Source organism: Mesoplodon bidens (assembly GCF_964165515.1).
Source record: "Mesoplodon bidens genome assembly, chromosome: 5".
Lineage (NCBI taxonomy): Eukaryota > Metazoa > Chordata > Mammalia > Artiodactyla > Ziphiidae > Mesoplodon > Mesoplodon bidens.
In genome coordinates, this window is record NC_138161.1 from 74,844,995 (window position 1) to 74,870,092 (window position 25,098).

General features: G+C 43.5%; 1 protein-coding gene across 5 annotated transcripts in view; it reads left to right on the plus strand.

Moving 5' to 3' along the window:
* The window catches only part of KCNAB1 (potassium voltage-gated channel subfamily A regulatory beta subunit 1), a gene marked incomplete at its 5' end in the record, with an annotated part of 429,450 nt that extends 404,858 nt beyond the window's left edge, over nt 1-24,592 (plus strand). For all 5 annotated transcript variants that reach the window (XM_081235013.1, XM_081235016.1, XM_081235014.1 and 2 more), the window contains 6 exons: nt 3,437-3,522; nt 4,186-4,306; nt 5,628-5,722; nt 12,691-12,811; nt 18,084-18,172; nt 23,328-24,592. In XM_081235013.1, the coding sequence (XP_081091139.1) occupies nt 3,437-3,522; nt 4,186-4,306; nt 5,628-5,722; nt 12,691-12,811; nt 18,084-18,172; nt 23,328-23,417 (602 nt within the window). In that variant the 3' untranslated portion in view covers nt 23,418-24,592. The remainder of the gene's footprint in view (nt 1-3,436; nt 3,523-4,185; nt 4,307-5,627; nt 5,723-12,690; nt 12,812-18,083; nt 18,173-23,327) is intronic.
* Between the last annotated feature and the right edge of the window lie 506 nt (nt 24,593-25,098).

Genomic DNA, 25,098 nt, shown 5'->3' on the forward strand with positions numbered 1-25,098 from the left:
TCTCACCTTTTCCTCACTTCCCACCTCTTTTTCACTTGATTGATAGTTTATTGAGAATTGAATTCATCAAACAGGGGCTCCCCTGTCTTCCTATGATGAGTTCTCCAAACCTCCTGAGGTCCCACCATCTTGCCAGAAGTGTCCTTCCCAACCCCAGGAGTGTTGTTCTCCTCCATCTCCCTGCATCAAGTCTCTCCCCCTCCATACTCCCCAGCCCTCTAGCCCACATCCTCAGTAACTCCCGTATCTAGATCACTCCCAGTGGCATACAGGCTTACTCTTACATCTTCCAATTTTACAATAAAACTCTCCTTTGACTCTAAGTACCCCTTCAGCTGCTGCCCTCTTTCTCTGCTCCATTCATTTCCTAACTTGAGTCTACCCAGGTTGTCTCTAACGCCTTCCCTTCCCCACGCCCATTCTACCACTGGCTCCAGCCTGGTCTTGGTCCCAACGCACCACAGACACTGACAGCACTCTTTTCATGGTCTGCAGTGACCTCCCCGTCACACAGCCAAATCCTGTAGACGCTGTTTTGTGCCCTTCTGACTCGAATGCTCGTGTGTTCCAGTCCTCGGGCACAGCTCCTTCTGCAAGCACTCCCTATTCTTGATTCTGAACTGTCCCCCCATCTGGCTTCCTTCCTGCCCCTCTGGCTGCAGTGACCTCTCCCCGACTCCTGCTCTGGCTCTTTTCTCTGGGCAGACTTCCCTTTTATAGTCTCATCCACTTCCATGGATTTAAATACAGTTAAAGACTGGTAATTAATAAATAGCTCGCTTCCAGCCCAGGTTGTTCACCATGTCATTATCCAGTTATCTCCACTCGACATCTCCCCTCAGTCTCTCACAGTCATCTCCATTTTTGGCATGTCCAAGGGGAGACCCTGGCTCTTCCTCCCAAACCTGTTCCTCGCTCAGTCCCCTGCATCTTGGTGAATGGCCAGTTATCTGGGAGATTGTCTTGATTCCTCCTCGTCCTCACTTGCCACGTTCAGTCCATCTGAAAGTCTAGGGGATACTACACCCCAAACAGATTTTGATCCATTCATGCCTCTGTCTTTGCTACCACCTCCCGATTCCAAGCCCCCTCAATTCCTGCCTGGGGTACTGCAATACCTTCCTAAAGATCTTTCTGCTTCCTCCAGCACCCCCGCACCCCCACAGCACGGTCAGATAGTGTTCTGAAATGTTCACTGCATCGTCATTTCCTTACCTAAAAATGTTAATGATTTCCCATCAAGCCCTGAATAACAGACAAATAACATGGTTTGCCCTCTGCCAATTTCATCTTGTAGCCCTGTCCTCCTTCCTGACTCAGCTTCCATGGCTTCCTGATTGCGGGAACTCACCAAGCTCTGTCCAGCCTCAGGGCCTTTGCACATGCTGCTCCAGTGGCCTAGAATCCTCCTCCACTGTTCTTCACCTGACTGGTCCCTATTTATTTTTTGTGCCTGAACATTACTCCTCAGGGAGACCTTCCTTGACCAACTAAAATCGGTCTTCCCTCTTATTCCCTATCTCAGCCCCCTATTGGTTTTCTTCATAACATGTCACATTTTGTAATTACCTACTTGTTTACATCTCCATGTTCCCCACTCAAGTCAAAACTCAAGGAGCTTTGTATCTGTTTTACTCACAGATGAACCCAGTACCTGGCAAATATTAAGCTCTTAATACGTGTGTGTGAAATAAGGGAATGAAGGTACAGGAGGAGTACCACCTCCACTCCACCTTACCTGCTCTTGCCAAGGCCTCAGTAACTGCCGCATGGCCAAGCCACTGGCCAGTCCTGTGCACATCTTACGTGATTACAGAATGGAGGCAGGGGAGGCTCTCGGGCTCATTTTATTCTGTTAACCTCCTCAGCGTTTACCAACGTGTTTGATTTGCCACAATATCCCCAACCCCCAGCATAGCAGACGCCTCATAAATCCTGTTGACTGGATGAACATCTCAGCTCTGGATGAAACAGGATGTGAAAGGAAAGGGGACTAGCACAACGATGGAGATCTCCAAAGAGAGAATACTTTGGGGCAGAGATTTAAATAATGGCTTTAGACTTCCAGAAATTTTAGCACAGGTACTTATTTCCATTTGTATAATAAAAGGAAAGAAAAGGTTTCATATAACTTTTTGTATCTCATTTGCTTTATAAATCTTCATAGATTTAGTTGCTGAGTAATAAACTGATATTTAGGAGTCTTTCTCCAAGAAAGAAAAATATTTTCCTTATAGGCCAAGTTCTACCTCTGTTGGGACTCTGGTGAGTAAAAGCATTCCCATCTTCCAAACAAAAGAAACCAAGGGCAATTTAAAATGGTTTACATAAGCCAAACAAGCAAGCAAGCTAAGACCCTAACCCTCGCTGTCTCGTTCCAAATCCTGTCCCTGATCAATTAAGACAGTGCTTGCTGGTGAGAAATAAAAGAAGAACACATCTACTCAACTCGAGTTTGAGAAAGGATTTGATTCTTCTGAAGGACACGTAACCTACCAGATATTAGTGGGGCAAGAAAAGCCCGTGGCCTGCAGCCCCTTGAAAATGTCAAATGACCTAGCATCCTGGGTATTTGGCTGACCTGCTTTGTAGAAGAAATCCAACCGTGTCTGTGACTTATCACTCAATTGAACTTGAGGTTCTCCATGCTCCCTGATTCTGCATCACATCGGCTGGTGCCAAGAAGATTAGCTCAGCTCCACCCCTCTGGGAAGGGGTTCATTCTCCTATTTAGGAAATATGATGTCAAGCTGAAAGAGGCTGATGAGCAAGCGGGGCGGGGCCACACGCAGGCACCGGTGAAATGCATGACATGGGTGTCTTAGAATGAACTGTGGTCCAAAGTGGTCAAGGACAGAGTATGCCAGTGTGGGCTGGGAGCCACTGTGGCTTTGGCTGTTTGTTCAGCATTTAATATGTTTATCTTTCTGCCAAACACATTGTTGTTGAGTCATCTCTATTAAACAGCCACCCTGAGTGAGTCTTAGCTCTGCAGATCCCACACATAGAGGCAGGCCTTCTATCCCCAATGACCCTCCATTCTACAAAGTCAAAACAAATGCTTTCTCTCACTTCTCACTTTAGTGAGCCCTTAAGGTCCCCACGTTCTGAAAGAGGTGAATCATGTGTTCTTTTATCCAGCCAGGAACCCTGAAGCAATAAAAGTAAAGGAAGAACTTAAAGTGATCATTCTGTTTTTAATATCATTTCATGTTGTTGCTGCAATCTGAAAATGGAACGTCAGTTTACCCAAAAGTACCAACCACCTCCAAACTATCAATATTTTATGTTAGACTATTATGTTATCACCAGTGTCAAAGTAATTATATTAATCCAACAAATAATTGCATTAAATATCTAAGCTTTGGGCAGGAAAAAAAAAAGACTATATAACTTTGAAAGGTACATGTAATGCTAACTATTTGGCTTTCCATAGAAATCGTTCGAGCCATGACACATGTGATAAACCAAGGAATGGCAATGTACTGGGGAACCTCCCGCTGGAGTGCCATGGAGATCATGGTAGTTTCATTTCTATTTTTAAATGGCCATTGAGTACCTGTTATTGTTTGTTAGATATCATATGTAAGTTGTAAGATCTTTTGCAAACTTTCTTCACAATCACAATGGCACTAGAATTCTATGATCAATTCCATCAGTAATAGAGATGGATATGGGGGGTGGATCTCTTCAGCTCAGAATACAATAGGGAGGGTGCAGGTATCTAACAGGAATTGTGCTTTAGCATGTTCTCTGGTAGTAAGAGAGTAAATTTCTCAGCTAATAGGACATATGAACACAATATTCCAGGTTTTTTTTAATGTATTAAATAATGGTACTGTTCATAACATGCTAATTACAGATCATTTTTATATTATATATTAGTTAAGTTTTATTTCTTTAGGAACCTAGAAATAGTCAAACTACATTTTCTTTGTAATAGTCCATAATTCATACTTTGACTAATTTTCCCTGGACCTTACTCATTCCAAAACCTCTCAAAGAATAATAAGGATTTCCTGCATTGGTATTTCTTAGTGAAATTGATGGTCATAACTTTGCTTACTATTTGGCCATCTACATTTTTCTTGGTTTATATTGATTTCACCAAAATGAAATTTTTTCATGCATACAGCCTTATTTCTCATCAGCTATAAATTCAGTTGCACTTTTATTTCTCCCTAGGAAGCCTACTCTGTAGCAAGACAATTCAACATGATCCCACCAGTCTGTGAACAAGCTGAGTACCATCTTTTCCAGAGAGAGAAAGTGGAGGTTCAGCTACCAGAGCTCTACCATAAAATAGGTAATCTTCACAATCAAATTTGCTGATTATTTTTAACAACAGGATGATCAGTGATCCAGAAAAAAAAATGTTACTGAAATGCTTTCCTAAATGTTCCTAATTAACCTAGGGGTTGTCAGCACTATGCATTCCAGAGACTGGAAGAATCAAAAGTGCCTGTATGTAGCCTCCAGAGTATCACTCATGAAAGCCAAGCAGAGCTGTAAATTGTGACTGGTGTACAAGCTGTACTCAGTAGGTGTTCAAAAAATGCATATAGAATGAAGGGAAGAAACAATGAATAAATGTATTTTTCATAGGGTAGTTGCTCTAGCCAAGAATGCATCTCTGAGTGGATTATGACTGCCTTTCCCCAAAATTATGGATTTATACATCTGTATCTCCTACTTTGCCTAGAACTGAGTCAGAATGGGAATTCAGGAACGGCTGACAAGCCAGGGACACATGTTTTTGTAGGTAGACATAATGACAAAGAGAGGGGAAAAAATATATACACAACATGTACACGAGAATTTTGGACATCAGAAAAAGTTATGTAAGCCACATTTTCAGGCGTACTTATTAAAACAGCTTCCAGAGATAATTTTCTTCATAAGAAATGGGGGTTTACACAAGTGGGAAAATGCTGGGTAAGAAAAAAAGGATAAAAAAGTTCAACAGGGCTTCCCTGGTGGCGCAGTGGTTGAGACTCCGCCTGCCGATGCAGGAGACGTGGGTTCGTGCCCCGGTCCGGGAGGATCCCACATACCGCGGAGCGGCTGGGCCCGTGAGCCATGGCCGCTGGGCCTGCGCGTCCGGAGCCTGTGCTCCGCAACGGGAGAGGCCACAACAGTGAGAGGCCCGTGTACCACAAAAACAAACAAACAAACAAACAATAAAGTTCAACAACAGCAATAACAATGGTTGTTATTGCTATCACTGTGTGTTTACTGTGCAGGGGGCATTGTGCTCCTGCTTTGCACCAGGCATTATTAAGGCACTGAGTGAACAAGCGAAGAGCTGGATTTCTGTGCAAGCAAAAGTGTTTATCTCTGAGTGTAAAAAGAAACATAAATTTTGGTCATCCGAAAACTATGGATAAGCCACATTTTCAGGCTTGATTATGTGGCCTGTTCCCCATAACCAACAGTGCACGTTTGATAGGTTTATAAAAATGAAGCACGATTTGTAGACGCCTAAACTGTAATAGAAAGATTTATGCTGATATTAGCTCATGTATCTGGCCAGTTTTCCCCACAACTAACCAAGTCCTTTCTAAACACCCCAACACTTTTGATCCCAGTTTGCAGAAGTAACTTTTTAAGGTTTTTTTCTTCTGTAGGCGTTGGAGCGATGACATGGTCTCCACTGGCCTGTGGCATCATCTCAGGAAAATATGGAAATGGGGTGCCTGAAAGTTCCAGGGCTTCACTGAAGGTATTGTCCTCCACCTCTAGGCAAGAGTCTGGGGATAGGAGCAAGGGGAAAAAGGAGATTGAACAGAACAGTTCTGCAGCAGCCTGTGGCTCCCTGGCTCAGGCCAAGTGTGGCCTTGGGCTGGCCGGTGTTTTCTGGCCAGCTCCCCAAGCCCTCTGGAGGTCTCTACTTCTGGTCAGGCATCAGTGCAGAAAGTTCTCCTCCTCTGGGGACCGGGGGAGATGCCCAATGACCTGGTTGGATTTGTAGACTCGAATTCGTACATTTATTCTTATATTCAAGAAGGCATTTCATTCCTCCTTCGAAACTTAGGAAACGTAAAATCCCTTTTCTATATAAGAGGATCTAATTTTACTTTTCTTGACAAAACAAAACTTAAGCCACAGAGGTTTAATCCACATGTGGCAAACCGGTTGTAGTTGAATAGGTTTGAGGTCGGTTGACGTTTTTTAATATGTGAGGATGGGGAATAAGGAGGGAGGGTTTGGGAAGCAGTTACAGAGCCAAGCCTCTGTCACAGGGGCTCAGGGCTGGCATTTGCAGAGATCAACTTCGGCTGCTCAGTCTTGCAGCTTAATTTCTTCTCTGAAGCATAAAGATATTTAAGATCATTGACATAAAGTTACCTCCATTCAGAAGATCTTGATGATTAATTTACTGGAGAGTACTCCAAAATCTCTCCTTGTTAATAACAACATGTCTGTTTTTAAAAACTTGAGAGAATGTGTAATAACATTAGAATCACAAATTACTCTGTAATGTCTAGGGAGAGAGCATAGGCATTTTCAAAATTCACACATGCCAAAAGCCCCAAAGAGGAAGCAGAAGTCTGACACAGCCTCTTGTCTCCATCAGCACAAAGTCAGCACAAGGACAACTCAAGTTAAGCCCAAACCAGCAACCCTTTAATCAGTGTGGCTGGAACCCCACCGTGTGCTTCCCTAATCAGGACCTTGTCCAGACTCTAGGTCTATCACTTTTCTCTCTGCTGTACCAGTTGACCTATTAGCTTGTTTGTTCTCTAAGATAATACAACATAAATATTTCCTAAAACATGGTGACATGGTCCTGCTTCTAATTTTGCATTATTACAGTAATTATCCTAGAATATTATATAGGGTCTTGTTTCTGGAAAATGGAAGGTTTTGAATAAGTCAGCAAAGAAAAACGAAAAGCATCCTAGGAAAGAAAGGATAAAAGGTGGATGGCAAGAAAAGAGTGAAGAAAGAAAAGCATTGAAAATTGTGATTTTGCTGAGCACCTACTATGTGCCAAGCACCGGGCTAAGTGTTTTTATTCATCTCCTTTTTTCCTCGCAAAGATAAATGGATACAGATGGCTTTTAGTCAGTTGTAGCCAAGCATGTTGTCTTACATTCTTTCAGAGACTTTCTGAAAAGCTCAAAATGCTTCCATATATACCAGGTGTTTGTTCCAGACTATCCTTATAAGAGGGTAAACCTTTTCCAGATGCAGAAACTGAGCACAAAGAGATTAGATACAATCCAAGAGCATAAACTCATAATAGAAAAAGTTAATAGTAGAACCCAGGGTTCCTGGCTCTCAATGCATCTCCCTAAAGGCATTTTTGTTTCCCTTCAAACTCAGGTTTTTAAAGGAGGAAGAAGTAGCTACTACACTGTATTTGGAGTATATGATTGGCTGATCTCCATCACTGTTTGAGAAAAGCTTACAAACAGCTGAAAAGCTTTTAAAAATGCACAACGAAAGGAGGAAAAAAAAAGAGATGCAAAATATTTGAAGGTGACTAAGCCCAAGAGCAACCCCCAAAATATTTGTTGTTGACTTTTCAGCATCTATTGAAACATCCTTAGCAATAAATAAGGACTCTCAACAGGTGAAAGGCAGCCAGTCACAAAGCGCGCTTCTTTAGAGCTCCGCAGACCCTCAAGGCTTCTTAATTCATCAGTCCAAGTGCTTTCTGGACTAATATATGTACACTTAGAAAAGCCACTTGAGTAGAGTAACTAAAGCAAAAAATACTACTACTACTAATTATATATATATATATATATATATATATATATATTTCAACCTTAAGATTGAATGAGAATTCTAATAGTAAAAACATTTTTAAAAAAATAAAGACCTAGGCAAATAGATAAATAAGATGGCAACTTTCACCTTCCCCCAAAATAGAATAAATGGTTGGTATTTCACACTGGCTGTTTTAAGTTACACCAATAAAGTAAGGATGAACTAGATTTGAAAGATAAATATTGAACTAGATTTGAAGGATAAACTAACTGAGTGTGAAAAAATACCTATCTTTTAGAAAGTAGTACTGCCCAGGGGGTTTTCTGGGAGGCTGCATCTGGCCCACCACTGTTACAAAGACTTCTAAATCAGTGTCATCAGCACTGACTCACCGCTGAGCTAAACACCACTACTTCTTCGTGTCTATCGGACATCTCCACGTGGCTGTCCCACGGGCATCTGTCATGCCTAATGGAATCTGTCCTCACTCCCCAGAATCTACTCTTCCTTCTCATTTAACAATGCCTCCACCCATCCATCTGGTCATCCCAGTCAGAAGCCAAGGCATTATCTAAGCTGCCTCTTCTCCTCCCTGTCTTATCCATCAGGGCACCAACTCCTCCAGTCCACATCCTGATGCTCTGTGGTCCATTCCTTGTACCACCCTTGTTCAGATCTTCATCATTGCTTACTTGGTTTGTTGCATTAACCTCCCATCTGGACTCTCTGATTCCACCCCCCCCCCGCCTTTTTCAGCTACCCACCAATTTTCTATTATCTATCTCAACTATGTGACCAATTATCTTTCTAAAAGATTAATCTGACTATATCATAACCCTGCTTAAAATCCTTTAATGACTTCCCAATCACTGATTATAGGACAAAACCTAAAACCCACAGAAAAAGCATTGAAGGAAATACTCTTGAACCCGTTTTTCATTCTTGTCTCTCCCCAAATCATATTACTTCATTTTTCACCCAAATGCACTGTACTCTTTTTTTGCCTCCCAAAAATGCCCTTCTTTACATCCTGCTGTGGAAGCTCTCCTCATCTCTAAAGACGAATCTTGGTTGTCTTCACTCTGTGAAACCTGTCCTCACTTTATAAAAACTCAGTTATTGGTACTTTCTTCTATCATTCCATAAACACTTCTTACAGAGTCTTAGAATCCTCTGGCTGCAAGCAATAGAATACAGTTCAACCTAATTTAATCAAAGAAGGAAACACATAGACAGACACTCCCTGGGAAGGGTGGAGTGGGATGGCCTCAGGGGTGACTCCATCCATAGATTTGCACATCGTCAGGACTCTCCATCTCCTCTATTTCTCCCTGCATGTGAGTGTCATTTTCTTCTACTACAAGTGGGTCTTCTCCACGAGGCCAGGAGCAGGAATGCTGGTGACTGCAGGCTTACATCCTTAAAGTCATATAACCTGAGAGAAAAGAGACTTTTTCTTTATCAGCTTCAGTCCAGAGAAGACTGGCCAAGCTTGGGTCATGTGCCAACCTGATAAACCAATGACAGTGGCCCAAAGGATAAGGTGCTGTGACCAGCTCACGTCATGCACCTACGGTGATCTATTTCCCATAAAGAGGCAGTACAAACAAGGCTTCTAAGGAAATCATTGAGGGGGCAATCCAACTAAAAACAACACTTCTCAAGTTACCAGACAATGATTTGTGAGTACCTATAGGACAGAAACTGAAACTCACGTTAACTCATCACAGAGCCTGGCACATGCTAGGTACTCAATAAATGGTTCTTGAGTGAGTGCAATGAGCCATAACTGAGGATCAACAAAGTCTGATCAAGAGACCAGGTGAGCAGCTTTTAAATAGAAATTTTAAATAGAAATGAAAAGTGCAATAAAATTTATGGACAGCTCTTCCCTACTGTTGGGAAAATACCTTATAGAAAAATCATAAAAATATGTACCCTTCTGTCAAAGGTAAACAGGAAACATGCAAACTTATGTAGATCAAAGTGGGTGGAGAGGGGCAGTCCAAGTACCCCAGGTGTTCACATTAAGAAACCAAGGATATTGCACATTATGGTACAATTTCAGAAGGAAATTTTTTAGCTCCAGCATTTTACCTAGAGATTTTCACCTCAGTAGTGAAAACTTTGCTGCTCTTTTGAGCCAAAGACTTTGATGTTTAGATAGAAATAGTCAATGATCTTGAATGCTAAATTATTCTAGACAAGGCCCAGTAATGAAATGTGACTGATTCTGTCCATGGCTTTATAGTTGCTCCCTGAGTTCTAATCTACGATTAACTAACAGGCAACTGAGGGATTTGGGGCTGATCTCACTATTCCCACCCTGTTATGGCTACCTGTAATATGGGTGTCACACAGATAATGGTGACAGCAATAGGAGATGGCAAAGAAACAGGCTTTAGGAAAATTTAAAGAATTTTGTGACATGTATAAAAGTAATAGCCCACTAATCTGTGGAGAAAAGCTCATTCAACTGTTCTTTTGGCAAATATTTACTGAGTGTCTACTCAGTGCCGGGCCCTGTGCTGAGGGCTGAGGATACAGGGACAGTCTCAGTGTAACTCAGGGACTTGCTGGAGACAGACATGAGAAGGGGTGAATTATGAAACTATGTGGAATCCACAAGCACTGTGGAAGCACGCAGGGCTGCCAGCTGAGTTGTACTTCTTTAAGGAGGAAGTGTCTGTGCTCAATCTGAAAAATTGAAGAGATCTATCTTTACCCTGTGGAGCCCTGGTTTCTCAGATCCCTTCCTCACCACCATATTGGCTGAGCCCCTTCTCTGGGCCAACCACTGTGTCAAGACTGGAGATGCTGAGATGAACAAGAAGCCATCCCTGCCTTCCACTTACTTAGAAAGAACAAGCAACATGTAATCAAACCACTGCAGGAATAGGATTAAGCAAGTGGAATGGAAGATGAAATTTCATCTTCTGATTCGTGGATTATTATTATTATTATTGCATACAACCACACCCACCACCAGCCTTCTTACCAAAAACACTGGTTCACTTCCATATTTAATTAATATTTTAGTTAAGCCTCATCTCCTCCGTATGCTAACATTTTCCCACTTGTAAAGCAGTTAAAGTTATGTATTTCTGAAACACATTTGTTTCCTTTGGTATGGGGAAAGCAGTAGAAATACTATGCATCTACTTTTTAAAAACCTAACCTGCTTATGTTTTCCAGTGATTAGAGTGAGATTTATGTTGAGGGTGGGAAGAAAGGTACTCAATAAATGAATGTTTAGTATTTGTTACTTTTAGAAGTCTTCCTAAAGATTGATGAATCAGTCAATCTTTATGTGTGTGGTATATGTTGAAACCTCAGGAACTCTCCTAGTTCTAATAAAAAGCAAGTGTTCAAGAAGCATTTGGCTATTGGTTTTCAACCGTGGTTTTTTTTTTTTTTTTTTTTTTTCATTTGAGTAACATTCAGAGATACTCGTCCTCTGAAAAATGTTTTGAAACTAAAGTGAGGATCGGTGATGTTTTTCCCCTTGAGGACAGTAGAAGTAGGTACAGGGGCTCTGATGTACCCAGCATGCTGCCGGGACTGGGAAAACTCTTGGCCATCTCTCTAAGCAAACTTCATGTGAGGAGCCAGACCATAAGCCTCTGAGATCTAGGAGGAGAACAGAACTGGGGCCGCTTGTTCTTTTTTCTTTTCATATCTGCAAAATCATTCCAAAAATCATAACAAAACATAATGCGGTTTTTTCTTTGGAAATACTGTCTTAGAATGATGAAAAAATACTTAAAAAAAAAAAAGCCAGCAGCCCATTGAAATCATATGGGTGGAGATTTTGTGATGATTGCCCAGCTTTCCACTGCCTTTGAGAAGGTAAAGGTCTGTGGTGGTAATTATGTCATGAACACATACAATGGAGAAAGTCCACGTTGCCACACAGGGAGATGGTTTTTATTATTGTCACTAAAACAGACTAACCGATTCTTACAAATATTCTTTTCCTTTGGGTGTTGCTGCATAGTGCTAGCTTTGTACGTAAGAGTCTATTGTTCCTCCTTTCATAGTAAGAGCAGAACCTTCTGAAAAATAGGGCATTGAGAAATTCTAAAATATTCTTTTCCTTATATTTAGGAAATCAGGCTCACTTCATAGTCTACATCAGGGTCAGTCTCTTCTCAGAGGTTTTAAAGATTAGTTTCTCATTTACCTTTTTAAGTTCCCTTGCCTTTTTAAGTTTCAAACGTTATACAAAAGGTAATACACGTTTGGGAAAGTGTTTATCCACTTTAAAACTTTAAAATGGGACTTCTCTGGTGGTCCAGTGGTTAAGACTCTGCGCTTCCACTGCAGGGGGCACGGGTTCCATCCCTGGTCGGGGAAGTTCCAAATGCATCGTGGTGTGACTTTAAAATGTACTCGGTACCTATCAATTACACCATTCACATTTGCTTCTAGGAAGGAGCAGAGAAAGCTAACAATAAAACACTATTATAAGAATACTGAAGAGACTAGGAGTAAATTGAAGGCAAGAGGGAGAAAGATAGTTACAGCAGGAAATGTAAGATAATGGCTTCCTTTGAGAAGAAAGCTTGGCACCCAACTTCCTTGACAAAAAGGAAACATAATAGACCCTGGTGAAATGTAAATGCTTTTTCCCCCTACATTCTAAAGGCTATTGCAATATGAAACATCATGTCCAGATGGGATCTAATTGATTATATGTTAGGATTTTAACAACTTTTGTGCATGTCGATGGATCTGAATGGTGAGTTTTAGTCAAAATCAATCTGTCTTGAATCAGTAAACAAGGAAGGAGACCCGTGGGGAACATTTCCTTGCATGAAGACATACGCATCCTTGTCACCATCAAACAGAAAGGTCAGAGCCAAGAAGATTCAGGAATTCACCAAGAGGCTCTTATATTTTATTGAATTAACAATCTTTGCATCAAACCCTTACCAGACATTAATATTTAAATGTTCTTCTTATCTCTAGTGCTACCAGTGGTTGAAGGAAAGGATTGTGAGTGAAGAAGGGAGAAAACAGCAAAACAAGCTGAAAGACCTTTCGCCGATTGCGGAGCGTCTGGGATGCACGCTACCTCAGCTAGCCGTGGGTGAGAAAGTCACCTGGGAGGGGAAGCCTTGCTGGATCATGGAAAATGAAATCATTCTCTACTCTTGATCCACATCTCTTGCATGATAACATACCTATTGCAGGGACAGATGATCTCTGAAGCACAGACTCCTGGTTCATACTATCTAAAATGAGAGATAGTATTAGATAGGTTTTTCAGAGTTCCCTAGAGTAGTTCCACATGCTGAAACAGTTTTCCTACTCCCTTCTCCTTTCCCTTATAACACAGTTTAAACAAGAACACGTCAGTGAAAACGCACACATCCTCACAGTGTCAAGGGTGAGCACCCCTGAGCTGTGTAGTGACATCCACTGCTTCTGGCTCAATTTACCATCCCCGTCGAAGGTCAGGTGGGGTTGGTGAGAGGCTGAGGAGCAGGGCTGCGACCGTGGCCAAGGCTGCTGCCACATGGAAGGCCTATCCCATGGGAGCAGCGTCAGCGCGAAACTTCCAGAGCCACGACGATGGCTCTTCCGACATTGTGGAGTCAATGAAAGGTCATGGTCACGGGTAACAATTGAAAGCCACGTTGCACCACAACAGTCCTGTAGAAATATAATGTGCACCATGCGTTTAATCTTTAAATTTCCAGTGGCCATATTAAAATAGTAAAATGGAAATAGGTGAAATTAATTTTTAAATGGATTTTATTTAACCCAATATAGCCAACATATTATCATTTTTAACATGTAGTAAATATAAAAAGTTACTGAGATATATCACACTCTATTTTTCATACTAAGTCTTCAAAATCCAGAGTGTATTTTACACCTATAGCACATGTCAATTCAGGCTAAACACATCTCCCGGGTTCAATAGCCACCAGTGGCTAGAGACTAGGGATTAGACAGAAAAGCATTCAAACTTTCAGTTCCCTTGCTGGGGAGTATCTACCAGGCTCTGTGATGAGCTCTTTAATGCTCATCTTCTTGTCTCCTTAATCGTGGGTCCTGCGAGGTGTATACTAATCGAGGTGTATACTATTTGTAGCCCTATCTTAACAGATGTTAATGGAGTTTTGCTACTATTATCTCCACTTTACAAATGAAGAAGAGGCTGAAGAGAAAAGAATTCATGTGGTAGCTAGGAGCAAAGAATAAAATGGGTATAGAGTCTAGAAAAAAACTCCTAAGGATTAAGAAATAGCAGGAATTGGGACAAATCAGATACAGTGAGCCAATGAGATAAAAAGCTCAAGATAAGTTGTATGCAAATAAAATAAAAGAATATTTGTTAGAGGCTTGACTCTTCTGAGGCTGGAAGGCAGGAAAATGGTAGCTGCAGTTAATAGTCACAGAAAGATGGAAATGGGAGACGGTTTTAGGAGAGAAATACCAGTTACCTAAGTATATGTGCAACTATTGCTGTAATCCTTTCTTCCAAAAAACAATAAAACAAAGATTATATTTAATGTGATTAGTTAGCATCGCTACGCTTTAATGAGCCCAGTAAAAGGTATTAGCTATCGACCATGAGCGAGTTATTTAACCTGATTATCAATTTTCTCATCTGTAAAACGGGTATAGTAGTATATATCTTACAAACTTCTTGAGCAAAAGGAAATTATGTATGTAAAGAAAAGAGTAGGTGCTCAGTAACTGGTGAAGATGAGGATGAAGATGATGATGTTTTTGCAAAGAATTAGACACCCTCTGCTGAAACTCTGTCCACTCCTAGCCGTCATATATGGTCAGAGGCACAAGCACAAAGAGAAACACCTATTCTTAAACCATAGCCATAAATACAATCTTTAGGTGGTAACAAGAAAGCAAGTATTGAATCTAGCTCTGAAAGAGATAGAAGAACACTGTCTTTGTAAAGAGAAAATCTTTACAACATTTAGACTTTCACTGGATGTCAGATGTACATGACTCTTTACAGAGTCTGAGTTTAAATTAAAACATGCTTTCTTTCTCCTTTTCCTCCCTCTGTGCCCCCAGATGTCTTTCTCGCCTGTCATTTTTTTCTTTTCTTGGTAAACAGGTAGTTTTGTTTTTAACCACAGAACTCTCAAACCAAGAGGGAAATTATTTCCAGGCATATTACCTTTGATCTGCTAGAAGCGTGTCGGGGGAGGGGAGATCCTCTGGCCGGAAACAAACTACTTCACCCCAACTGTGGGCTGGTGCCCGTGTCTCACGGCTGCACAGGAGCCAGCATTCACACCTTGCTCATAGACACTCTGGATGTGCCTGTGGGGGACACTTGAGAAGATGCTAAGTATCTGGAATCATCTACGTTACCTCTGGCATTGGCCAGCTCTGCCCAGTGGGTTCTCCTACATGGCCCAGCAGCCCATGGGGGAATCATCTGTTGCTGGCATCAGGTGGTTTATGGGCAATAATTTTCTCAGTGCCCTGCTTTGCCCTCAGAACTTCCACGAGTGCCAAAAAAGAGTTCTAAGTGCAAAGTAGGAAATAAGGCAGCCCAAAAAAGAAAATAGAAAGAAAGAAAAAGCCCAGGATCACTTGGCTTGTTGCCTTCATAGAGCATTATTTTTTTCCACATGGAAGGATTTAGTGATTGCCTTAAAAGGTCTGAGTGTGGTAACAGCTTAACAGTATCAGTTGACAGCATGGCCTGACCAAATGGGGGCAGAAGAAGAGGTGTTCAGGGATGTCCGTCAATCATCCACGTCTCTTGTTTATTCAACAAACATCTAATGAGCACCTACTATGTGCAGGTGCTGGGCTAGGTGCTGAGCATCCAACTGCAAATAACACACATCTCACAGTCTGGTGGGCAAGTCAAGAAATTAACAGATAATTTTAATACAGTGTGAGAGTAAAATAATTGAGAAGGGCAGGGTGGGCCGGGGGTGGGGGTGGGGGCGGTTTGGAAGTAAAATGTAGGAGCTCCCAACCCGGCCTGGGACTCAGAGAAGGACTTTAGGAGGAGGCAGTGCCCACAAGGAATCCCAGATGATGAGTAGGTATTAGTGAGGCAAAGGAAGGGAAGAGGCAAAGGGACATTCCAGACCCAGGGAACCGCTTGAGCCAAGGGCTTGGGGAGGAGAAACACAGCATGATATTTGGGGAGGGAGAGGATTTACAAATAGTGCTGCTGGAGCACTAAGTTCAAGGCAGGGAGTGAGGAGACTGGAAGCTGGAGTGGAGGGCTTTCTACTAAGGTTTGTCAGGGTGAGAAGTGAGACCTTCACCTCATAGGACCAGGATCCCATCAGGCACACGTTGAAGAACGTTTAGCAGGCAAGTGACTTGAACAGATTTGTGTCTGGAGAAGCTACTGCTGGATGCGTGCGGGGTAGGCAGGGACAATCCAAACAAGATGTAGGAAAACCATTTGTGCAGGAGAGATGGTGAGGGCCTGAGGGAGGGAGTGGACAGTTGAACCAGAGCAGTGATTCTCCAAGTGTGTTCCCATATCCACACACTGGAATACTGTTCATCAATAAAAGAAATGATATACTGACCCATGCTATAACATGGATGAACCGCACAGACATTATGCTAAGTGAAAGAAGTCAGACACAAAAGACGTACTCCATGATTCCATTTAGGTGAAATGTCCAGAAATAATAAATCCATAGGGGCACAAAGTAGATGAGTGGTTTCCTTGGGTTGGGGGTAGAAATGGGATTAACTGTGAATGGGTATGAAGGATCTTATTGGGATGATGGGAATGTTCTAAAACTGGATTTTAAATGGTGATGATTGCACACATGATAAATTTATGAAAAATTATTGAATTGTACACCTAAAATGGGTACATTTTACCTCAATAAAGTTGTTTTTAAAAAAAAGAGTACCTGTACAGGCAGCATCAGCATCACCTGGGAACTTGTCAGAAATGCAGATCCTCAGGCCCCACTCCAGGCTTTCTGGGTCAGAAACTCGAGGTGAAGCACTGAGTAATCAATGTTTCACAGGCCCTCCGGGTGACTGAGGCATGCTAAAATTTGAGAACTACTGGATTAGAGAAATACTTAGGAAGGACAATCAGCTAGATGACAATTAAAAAGGAATGTGGGATCAGAAAAGGACAGTGCCCAAGGATAGCTCCCAGGTTTCTGGTTTGGGAGGCCAAGTTGCTGGTGATGCCACCAAATGAGATTGGTAACCCAAGAGGGACAGGCTTAGTTAAGTAGCAAGAAGTTCGCAGTGTCTGCGGGGCGTCTAGCAGGGACATCCAGCAGACAGTGCATCCCTGGGCCTAGAGCAATATCTAGTTCCAGGCAGCTACAAACTGCAAAGTCTACTTGAACCACAGGGAGTTTCCTGGGGACCCTGGCTTCTGACATGGTGAGAAGGGGACTGGGATGTGAGGGGGATGCAGGGAGTCTCAACTGGCCTTTTACAAGTTTAAGAAGAGATGGGTAGGGTGGCAGCTACACAGGTATGAAGGGCCTGAGGAGGCTTATTTTAGAATGGGAGAAATTTGATTATGCCTTCTTGACAAAGAGAAGGAGGATAGTAAGAAATCAAACATCCAGGGGAGCAAGAGAGGGAGAGAAATAATGGATGAATCAAATCCAAGAAAAGGCAAAAGGAATAGGACCAGGGCAGTGTTTGGCTTTGAACAGACAGCACCCCATAGCCTCTGAAACTGGAGTATGTGTGTGTCTACTTGTGTCCATAGGTGAGTGGGAAATTAAGGAACATGCTACCTGAGGGACTCAATTTTCTACATCAAGTAGGCAGCGAGGCCATCTCCTGAGAGGGAGGAGGCCTGGGTCGAAGAGGGTTTAAAGTGTAGAGGTTGCTAGAGGTGGAGGAGGGGTGAGGGGTTTGAGGGCTGGTGAGAGAGACGTTCTCCCCAGAATGAACCTCGCGTCAGGAAGAAAGGCAGGTCCAGAGAGGGCTGACAGGTCAGCGGAGACAGAGGACCCAGCTACCCAGAGTCTACACGGACTCTACGTAACAGATGAGGGGGAAGTGAGAGCATGAATGAGATGGAAAAGACAGATGCAAACAGGAATCCAGACGTTCGCCCATGCGCAGTGTCAGGTGGCTTCAGGGACAAGACAGTGTTTCTGGGCTGGGCGGCTAGACTGGGTGCCCCAGTTGTGGGGCAGAGGAGCCCGAAGCCCACAGTTCACGGACACGGGTTCTACCGGGTCCCCCACACAACAGGGCTTGCTGCTGAGGTTTTTAACCCTGGAGCGTGCTGTCCATCCTCCCCCAAGGTTAATATGTTTTGGTTGCGACAACCGAAGCTACAAATGGTGTTTGCAAACTCATCAACAGTCAGAAGTGCTTTGACTTCCTGACCCACTGCTCTCTCTTCCCAGCGTGGTGCCTGAGAAACGAGGGTGTGAGTTCCGTGCTCCTGGGATCATCCACTCCTGAACAACTCATTGAAAACCTCGGTGCCATCCAGGCAAGTACTGCAGCCCTTTCCAACCAACTCCAGGGAATTCCCTGGTGCCTTTGAAGATGCCCCCAGGCAGTGTCCCGTCTCCCCACCCCTGTCCTTCATTGTGTCACAGCTGAGTGGCATGAAAGCCCCTAATATGTAGGGAATAGGCTACCTGTTCCTAGATAGGGGAAGAAGGGAAATGGGGACAAAGGCAAAAGAAGCAACAGAACTTTCACAGTATGTGGATCCAGGGATGTCCTCTTCTGATTAACAGGCAGTCTCCTCCAGGCTCATTTCTCAGGATGGCTTGTGTCCATGGGACAGTGTATTCTATGACCCAAGCAATGTTACACCTGACGACTGGGTTCCCAGGTCGAACCACACAAGCCTGCCTAATAACCAGCTTGAAATGTAGTAGCCATAGGACAATATCCACACATGATGTATTTACTTTTTTCCCCCACAAATATTTATTGCCAATCTACAGTGTGCCAAGCCCCTCCTTTCTGCTCTCCTAGGATCCTGGATCCCTCTCCCCATCACAGCACTGACGATAACGTAGTATAACCGCCTGTCTCGTTGAGGTCAGAGGCTTGTGTCTTTCTTGCTTCTCCACTGATTTTCCGGTTCCTAGACTCTATGGCCCTTAGCCAACACTCAAGAAATACCTATTGAATGAATGAATGTTTGCCACTTTTAAGACAAATAAGCTCAGAATTCCAGGATCACATCTCCCTAACAGCAATTTCAGGAGCGCCCACCCCCATTCCCTCCCCTGCAGGGATTGCTAGGCCTGGAGGGAGCCTGCAGCTGTACCTGGGAAGCCTGTAAGGCAGCAGGAGGGGAAGTGGGAGAGAGATGTTCCTGGGAGTTCTGAGGAGAGGGTGGAGGTTGGTGGCTGTGGTGACCACCCCCTGCCCCCAAAGGTCACATCTCAGTCCTGAGCCTGCCCCACTCTCAGCCCAGCCAGAGGCCGCAGGAACGAGCTCGTCCACAGCTCTTGCCGTAGCTGTATCACCTGCACAAACAGAAGTGCCTCACAGCTTCTCCCCTGTCCATCTGTCCCCGAAACCAGCACTTAGCCCTGTTACCTCTCCCAGAAGGAAGCAGGTGGAGGTGGGGACAAGCTTGATTAAACTTAAAACTTTTTAAAATCCTTTTGAAGAATAGCCTCGAATATGCTGGGAGATAAACGGTGCAGACCTCCTTCTCTACCATCACCTTTCTTAGGGCTATGCAGCTGGGTAATCATCTCTGCCTCTCAGCTTCTGAGAATTCCTCCCAGATTGTGGGGTTCCCTGTCCCTGCCTGGGGAATGCTCTTTTAAGAAAGCCTTCCCAACTTCTCTTATTTTCACTTGTGCTCTGGCAACAGATAAAGGCTCCACAATGACGAGGAGGAAACGGGAACAGTCTATACACAAAAGAACTGAAATGCAAACCAGTGATTTCAATTCCACTAATGCTTATTGAGTACTTATTCTGTGTCTGGCACCATGCTAGGCAGAGAGTGTTCCAAGATAAGCACAGGACGGTGCCCTCAGGAGCTCACGGGCTGCCTGAGAAAGAGGGAATTAAGATTCACTCTAGCCCGTGGTTCATTCAGGAGATCTTTGAGAGCTTACTCTGTACCCAGCACTGGGGACACCACAGGAAACCAGAAAGATATTACCCACCCGTCAAGGAGCTTACATTCCAGTGGCAAAGGCACATAATAAAGAAACATATAAAATAATTTCAAGTGAGAACATTTACTAAGTAAATAAAGATGGTATTGTAATATCGAGACTAACTGGGAAATGAGTGAGCCCACTTTAGAGAATGTCCTTGCCAAAAGCCCCTCTGGGATATGTGTATTCTGAAGCCTGGAAGTGGAGGACGCAGCACATGAAAAGCCCTGGAACGAGCAGACACACAGAAGAGCAGTGCAAAGGCCCTGAGACGCAGACGCACTTGGCTTTTTCCAGGAAGCACCAGCCTAAGGCGAATGTGGTCAACATGCATTGAGCATAAAGGATGGTGGGCGCGGGCAGGGGACAGGTCACACGGAACACTAGAAAAGTCAGAATTTTGTTCTACTCACAGCAAATCCTTTGGAGGGTTTTAAGAGGAGGGACACGCTGTTGTTATTTGAATTTTTAAAGATTGCTTTGGCTGTTGTGTGAAAAGCAGAATGAAGAAAGGCAAGGACAGGTTGTCCAGGTGACGGGTGATGGTGGCTTGGACTAGCGAGGATCGTGGCCATGAAGGTCAAGGAGTCCGTAGGTTTTGGAAAGAGAGGCATGACTTGCAGATGGCTTGGCAAGAAAAGGGAGCAGCCAAGGATTCCTGTCATGCTAACAGAGTGATCACTGCCATTCCAAGGGGGAACTCATACTGCCTGGGACGGTAAAAAAGAAAAAAGGTAGCTCCTGGGCTTGGCAATACTCCAGGTAGCCAAAGATAACATTTCAGAGGAAAACTGAGGCAGTCATCTTCCCAAAGCACTTCCTCCCTAGCAAAGCTCTGGCTGGTAGCAGGATGGGGCTTCCATGCTCAACGCGTAAGAGAAAAGGGACGTTGTCCAAGAAGGGAGGCTGCTACCAGGAGGGTTTACCTTCCCTTTTCCCTTTCTACTCCACCTCCCATGGGCCCAGTGCCACAGATTCCACCCTTGGCAAGCTGTAACTGGGCCCCTTGATGTGGTGAGAGTAGATTGTGTGGCTGGGGGCTCCCTGCAGCGGTTGGTGGGACTGGATAGAGTGCAGTGCCAGCAGCTATAAGGAAAAGAAGTTTCTAATGGGCAAAGGAAGGCAGCTGCTCCAAGGAATGAATGTGCCTAAGGTGAGCATAGACTGGAGGGGCATTTATAAATCAGAGCCTCAAGAGATGAGAGACTGGAGAGAAGCCACAGCTGCAGGCAGCCCATCACCTGCACAGGTCCCCATCCTCCAGCCTTCAAGCCCTTCTGAGGCTCCCCACCATCCACTCAGAAAAGTCCAGGCTCCTCAGCAGTCGGGCCTTCCCATCCACGGCTCATCTCCCCTCCCCCACCTTCCCTGGGATCCCAATCCCCAGAATAGTGGTCCTCCTCCTGCAAAGTGTCCACCACCCCAGGCTGGCCAAATCCGGCTCCATCCCCAAGGTCCATCCTGACAGTGACCCAGTCCTGGGAGAGCTTCCCTAATGCCTGCCAGGCGGCAACGCTGGCCAGACCTCCCCTCACCTGCCAATTACTGCACTCAGGATACTGCTACGCCTGCAGTTTGCTAGCTCATGGGATGTTTGTGTGACCTGCAGGGACGAAAATGTTTTAAAACAGTTGCCAACATTAAAAAATTGGGCAACTTCACATAAAATTCTTAATGTATGGCTTCTCTTGTTGAACATTTAGGTCTTATATTTTTTTTCATGTTTTATTCAGGTACTTTTATGGTTTCATTTTTCTAATGTTTAGATCTCTTTTCTTATTGGTGTAGTGAATGAAGAATTTTTTTCCTCACATGGCTAACCCACTATATTCTAGACACAAAACTTCAAACCAACTTCTAGATTTGAGTCTCACTGTTGCAGTCTCACATTTAAATAGCACAGTAGCTGAGATCCTCTGATGCTCCAAGGCTAGTGGGAAACCCAATCTGCTTTAGCTTCATTCGGAGAGGAAAATGTTACCAGACCAGTGAGGAAGGAGCTATACTACCCTGCCAAACCCTGAGGCTTCTGGGGAGAGCATGAGTGGAGACAAGGTCACGCTGGCCAACATGACTGCAGCAGAGGAAGGGTGAGGTGGAAACCTCAGAATCAGTCATCATGAATGTATTTCACCAGACTCCACACAGGCTCGACTATTCCTGCAAGAAGCCTGCCTCTGTCCCTTGTCTTATGGTGTAATGTGTGCCCTTGGCCCGCTTCTTGCAATAAATGCTAGCTGGCCTTAGATGATCTCATCCTTCCCCAGGGCTTCAATGAGCATGACCGTGCAAATGACTTGCAAATTCTCAACTCCAGTCCTTCCACTACCACTAAGCTCCACAGCTGCACTTCTGGCTGACTGCAAGTCACTTCTACATGGGATCCCAAAGGCACCTTCACCTCAACATATCCTACCCCAAACTTCTCCTCCTGGGGTCTCTCAATAATTAATTACCTACACCACTATCTTCCTAGTTATGCAGTCTTGAGATCACCATGAGCTTCCAAAATGTCTCTCCGAGGCACTCTCCTTTTCTCCTCTACCGCCACTGTCTAGTTAAGGTTCTTAGTGTCTGGCTAGGACTGCAATAAATTTCTAACATCTGTGTCCCCTTTCAATCTCCTTCCAACTCTTCCTTCAGAATACCTCCAGGTGTCTGATGGAGTCACTCCCAGCTGAGAAGTCCTGAGAGGTTCCCCACCACCTTCAGCATAAAGTCCCAACTCCAAAAAATGGCATTCAAGGCCTTCCGCCGTTTACCTCAACTTCCCTCTTCCCTATTCCCACCATCCCCACCCCTCCCCCACTCACTCTACACTTGTATCACCCCGTTTCACGGACTTTCCACTTCTTCATGCTATTCCATCTACCTGGGATGCCTGTTAACCTGTAGCCATCCTTCACCAGGGTTCTGTCCACCAGGTGGGCTGAGTCTCTCCTTAGTCTCTAGACCTGTGCTATCCACTACTGTAGCCCCTGGCCACCTGTGGCTATTAAAGATAATCCAAATGGAGATGTGCTCCAAGTGTAAAATGTACCCTGGATTTCAAAGATTTAGTACTTAAAAACATGTAAAGCATCTAATAATATTCTATACTGACTGCATGTTCAAATGATGTTTCGAATATAATGGAGTAAAACATGTATTAATTTCACCTGCTTCTTTCCACTTTCATTACTGTGGCCACTAGAAAATCTAAAATTACATATATGGCTCTCATTTCTATTGGACAGAGCTGCTCTAGATGTTCCATATTTCTATGAGCCTTCATTTACTCAGTCAACCAATAATTATGAGCACGTACTATGGGCCAAGTACTCTTACAGGCTCTGGAGATGCAGTGTGAACAAAACAAGGTCCCTGACCTTAGGGAGCTTCCTGTCTGCTGGGGAGGTAGCATTCTGGTGGTGGTTTATAATTGTATCCAATTCTAGATGACTTTGCTTAAAATTGAGCACAAAGAACAAGTACTAACCACATCCTTTGTTCTTCTCATGCTCTCAGGTTCTCCCAAAGATGACATCACACGTGGTAAATGAGATCGATAACATATTGCGCAACAAGCCCTACAGCAAAAAGGACTATAGATCATAAGGCAATGCATGAGCCGCAGGAGCTGCATGGGTAAAGCAGCAGTCTATACAGGTACAGAACGGTGTTACTAGCCAGTGTTCTGAATCACTTAGCAGCCCACTGCTCAACCTCTAGTGTCCCCGGATTCTGAGGTTTCTGCTGTCGCTACCACTGTGCACCTGAATTATGAACACATCTGAAAACTCACAACCAGGAAAATCCATTCTATTTTCTTATCTGGGACTGCAGTCACCTATTCTTACATTGCTCTGTACATCTCATGTTTATGCAGAGGGAAGCATGTGGCGGGGGAAAGACATATTACCTTCAGGCACTTAGTAACTTAAAGAAGGTTGTACAGATATATTTTTTCAAATGAACAACATCCACAGATGCAATGTGCATTGCATCAGAAAGAGTACGCTCTGTTCACTCAGAAGTCTTGCTTGAAAAATCAGCTGAAACAATTGTACATTTTTTTTCTATTATCACATTCATGTTAGCAAGAGTTGTTTTCACTTGTCATTCAACAGAAGTGAAAATGCCTAGGTATTTGCTTTCGTTACCTTTTAAATATTTAGTGTTGCTTGGCCTCAAAAATGGCCCTGTATAGCAATTCCTCCAAGATGGTCTGTTAGGATTCTAATAATGTTATGTCCATTTACATGGAGAGATGGTAAAAGGATGAAGACCCTAGTCTTTAACCAGAGACAGTCTGGTTAATTTATGAAAGGGAGAATTACACTACTACGGAAGCCTCGCTTTGAATAAAATGTATCTGCAATGAAGTGTTCATTTTTACCTACATTTTCCTAAAACCTGCTTTATACTTCTGACTGCTTGTAGGCACAGCTTCAGCAAGTTTAAATATTTGAGCTTTAAAAATACATATACACATGCTCAGTTTTGTAAGTAAATCTGTAAAATACCCAGAAAGGCAAATGTTTGCTGTTTAATTAGCACTGGGATTTTACATGCTTGGTGTTTTTGAGAAGTTATTAACATGAAAGTGAATCATGGGCTTCGAGAAAAATGCTGTCACTACTCAGCATATGCTGGGTGAAGTAACTTGCCCAAAGAAAAGTAAATGTTAAAGAAAGAACTTCCTAATTCCATAATCACACTATGTGCATTAAACTATATGCATGAAAGTTCTTTGCATGGACTAATGGGGCCTAGCCTTGTGGCACTCAGAAGCTGAGGTATATCCCGCCCTGCCCCTACTGGCTACCTACTCTCATGAATATATCACTTGAGAAAAACTGACAGTGTACTGCGTGTACCTGTAAGGAGGGAGAAAACTTTTTCCCCCCACTTTTAAGGTGTATGTAGAGCGGGGAGGGTCCTCTATCTCTATTTGGACACCTGAGCATGTACAAAATTCTAATTTAATTTTCTGGCCAACAGGACCCCATGTAGAAACCACTGAGACTTACAGAAGAAATGTACTATCAGCTTAAAATGCTATTTTCTGCCATCATTTCCAGATATGTATTTCATGATTAAGTTCCCAGTCTTAAAATGTTAGTGTGAAGTACCAACAAATTTTCTTTTTGATTACTATTACCTGTATTCTAATAGGGAAACAGTGCGTTTTTTACCCAAGAGTATCAGATGAATGATGGAAATGGATCATTTTTCAGTTGTTCATTGTGCATTCAGTCAATCCAGTGAACTACTGTATGCATAAATGAGCTGAAGT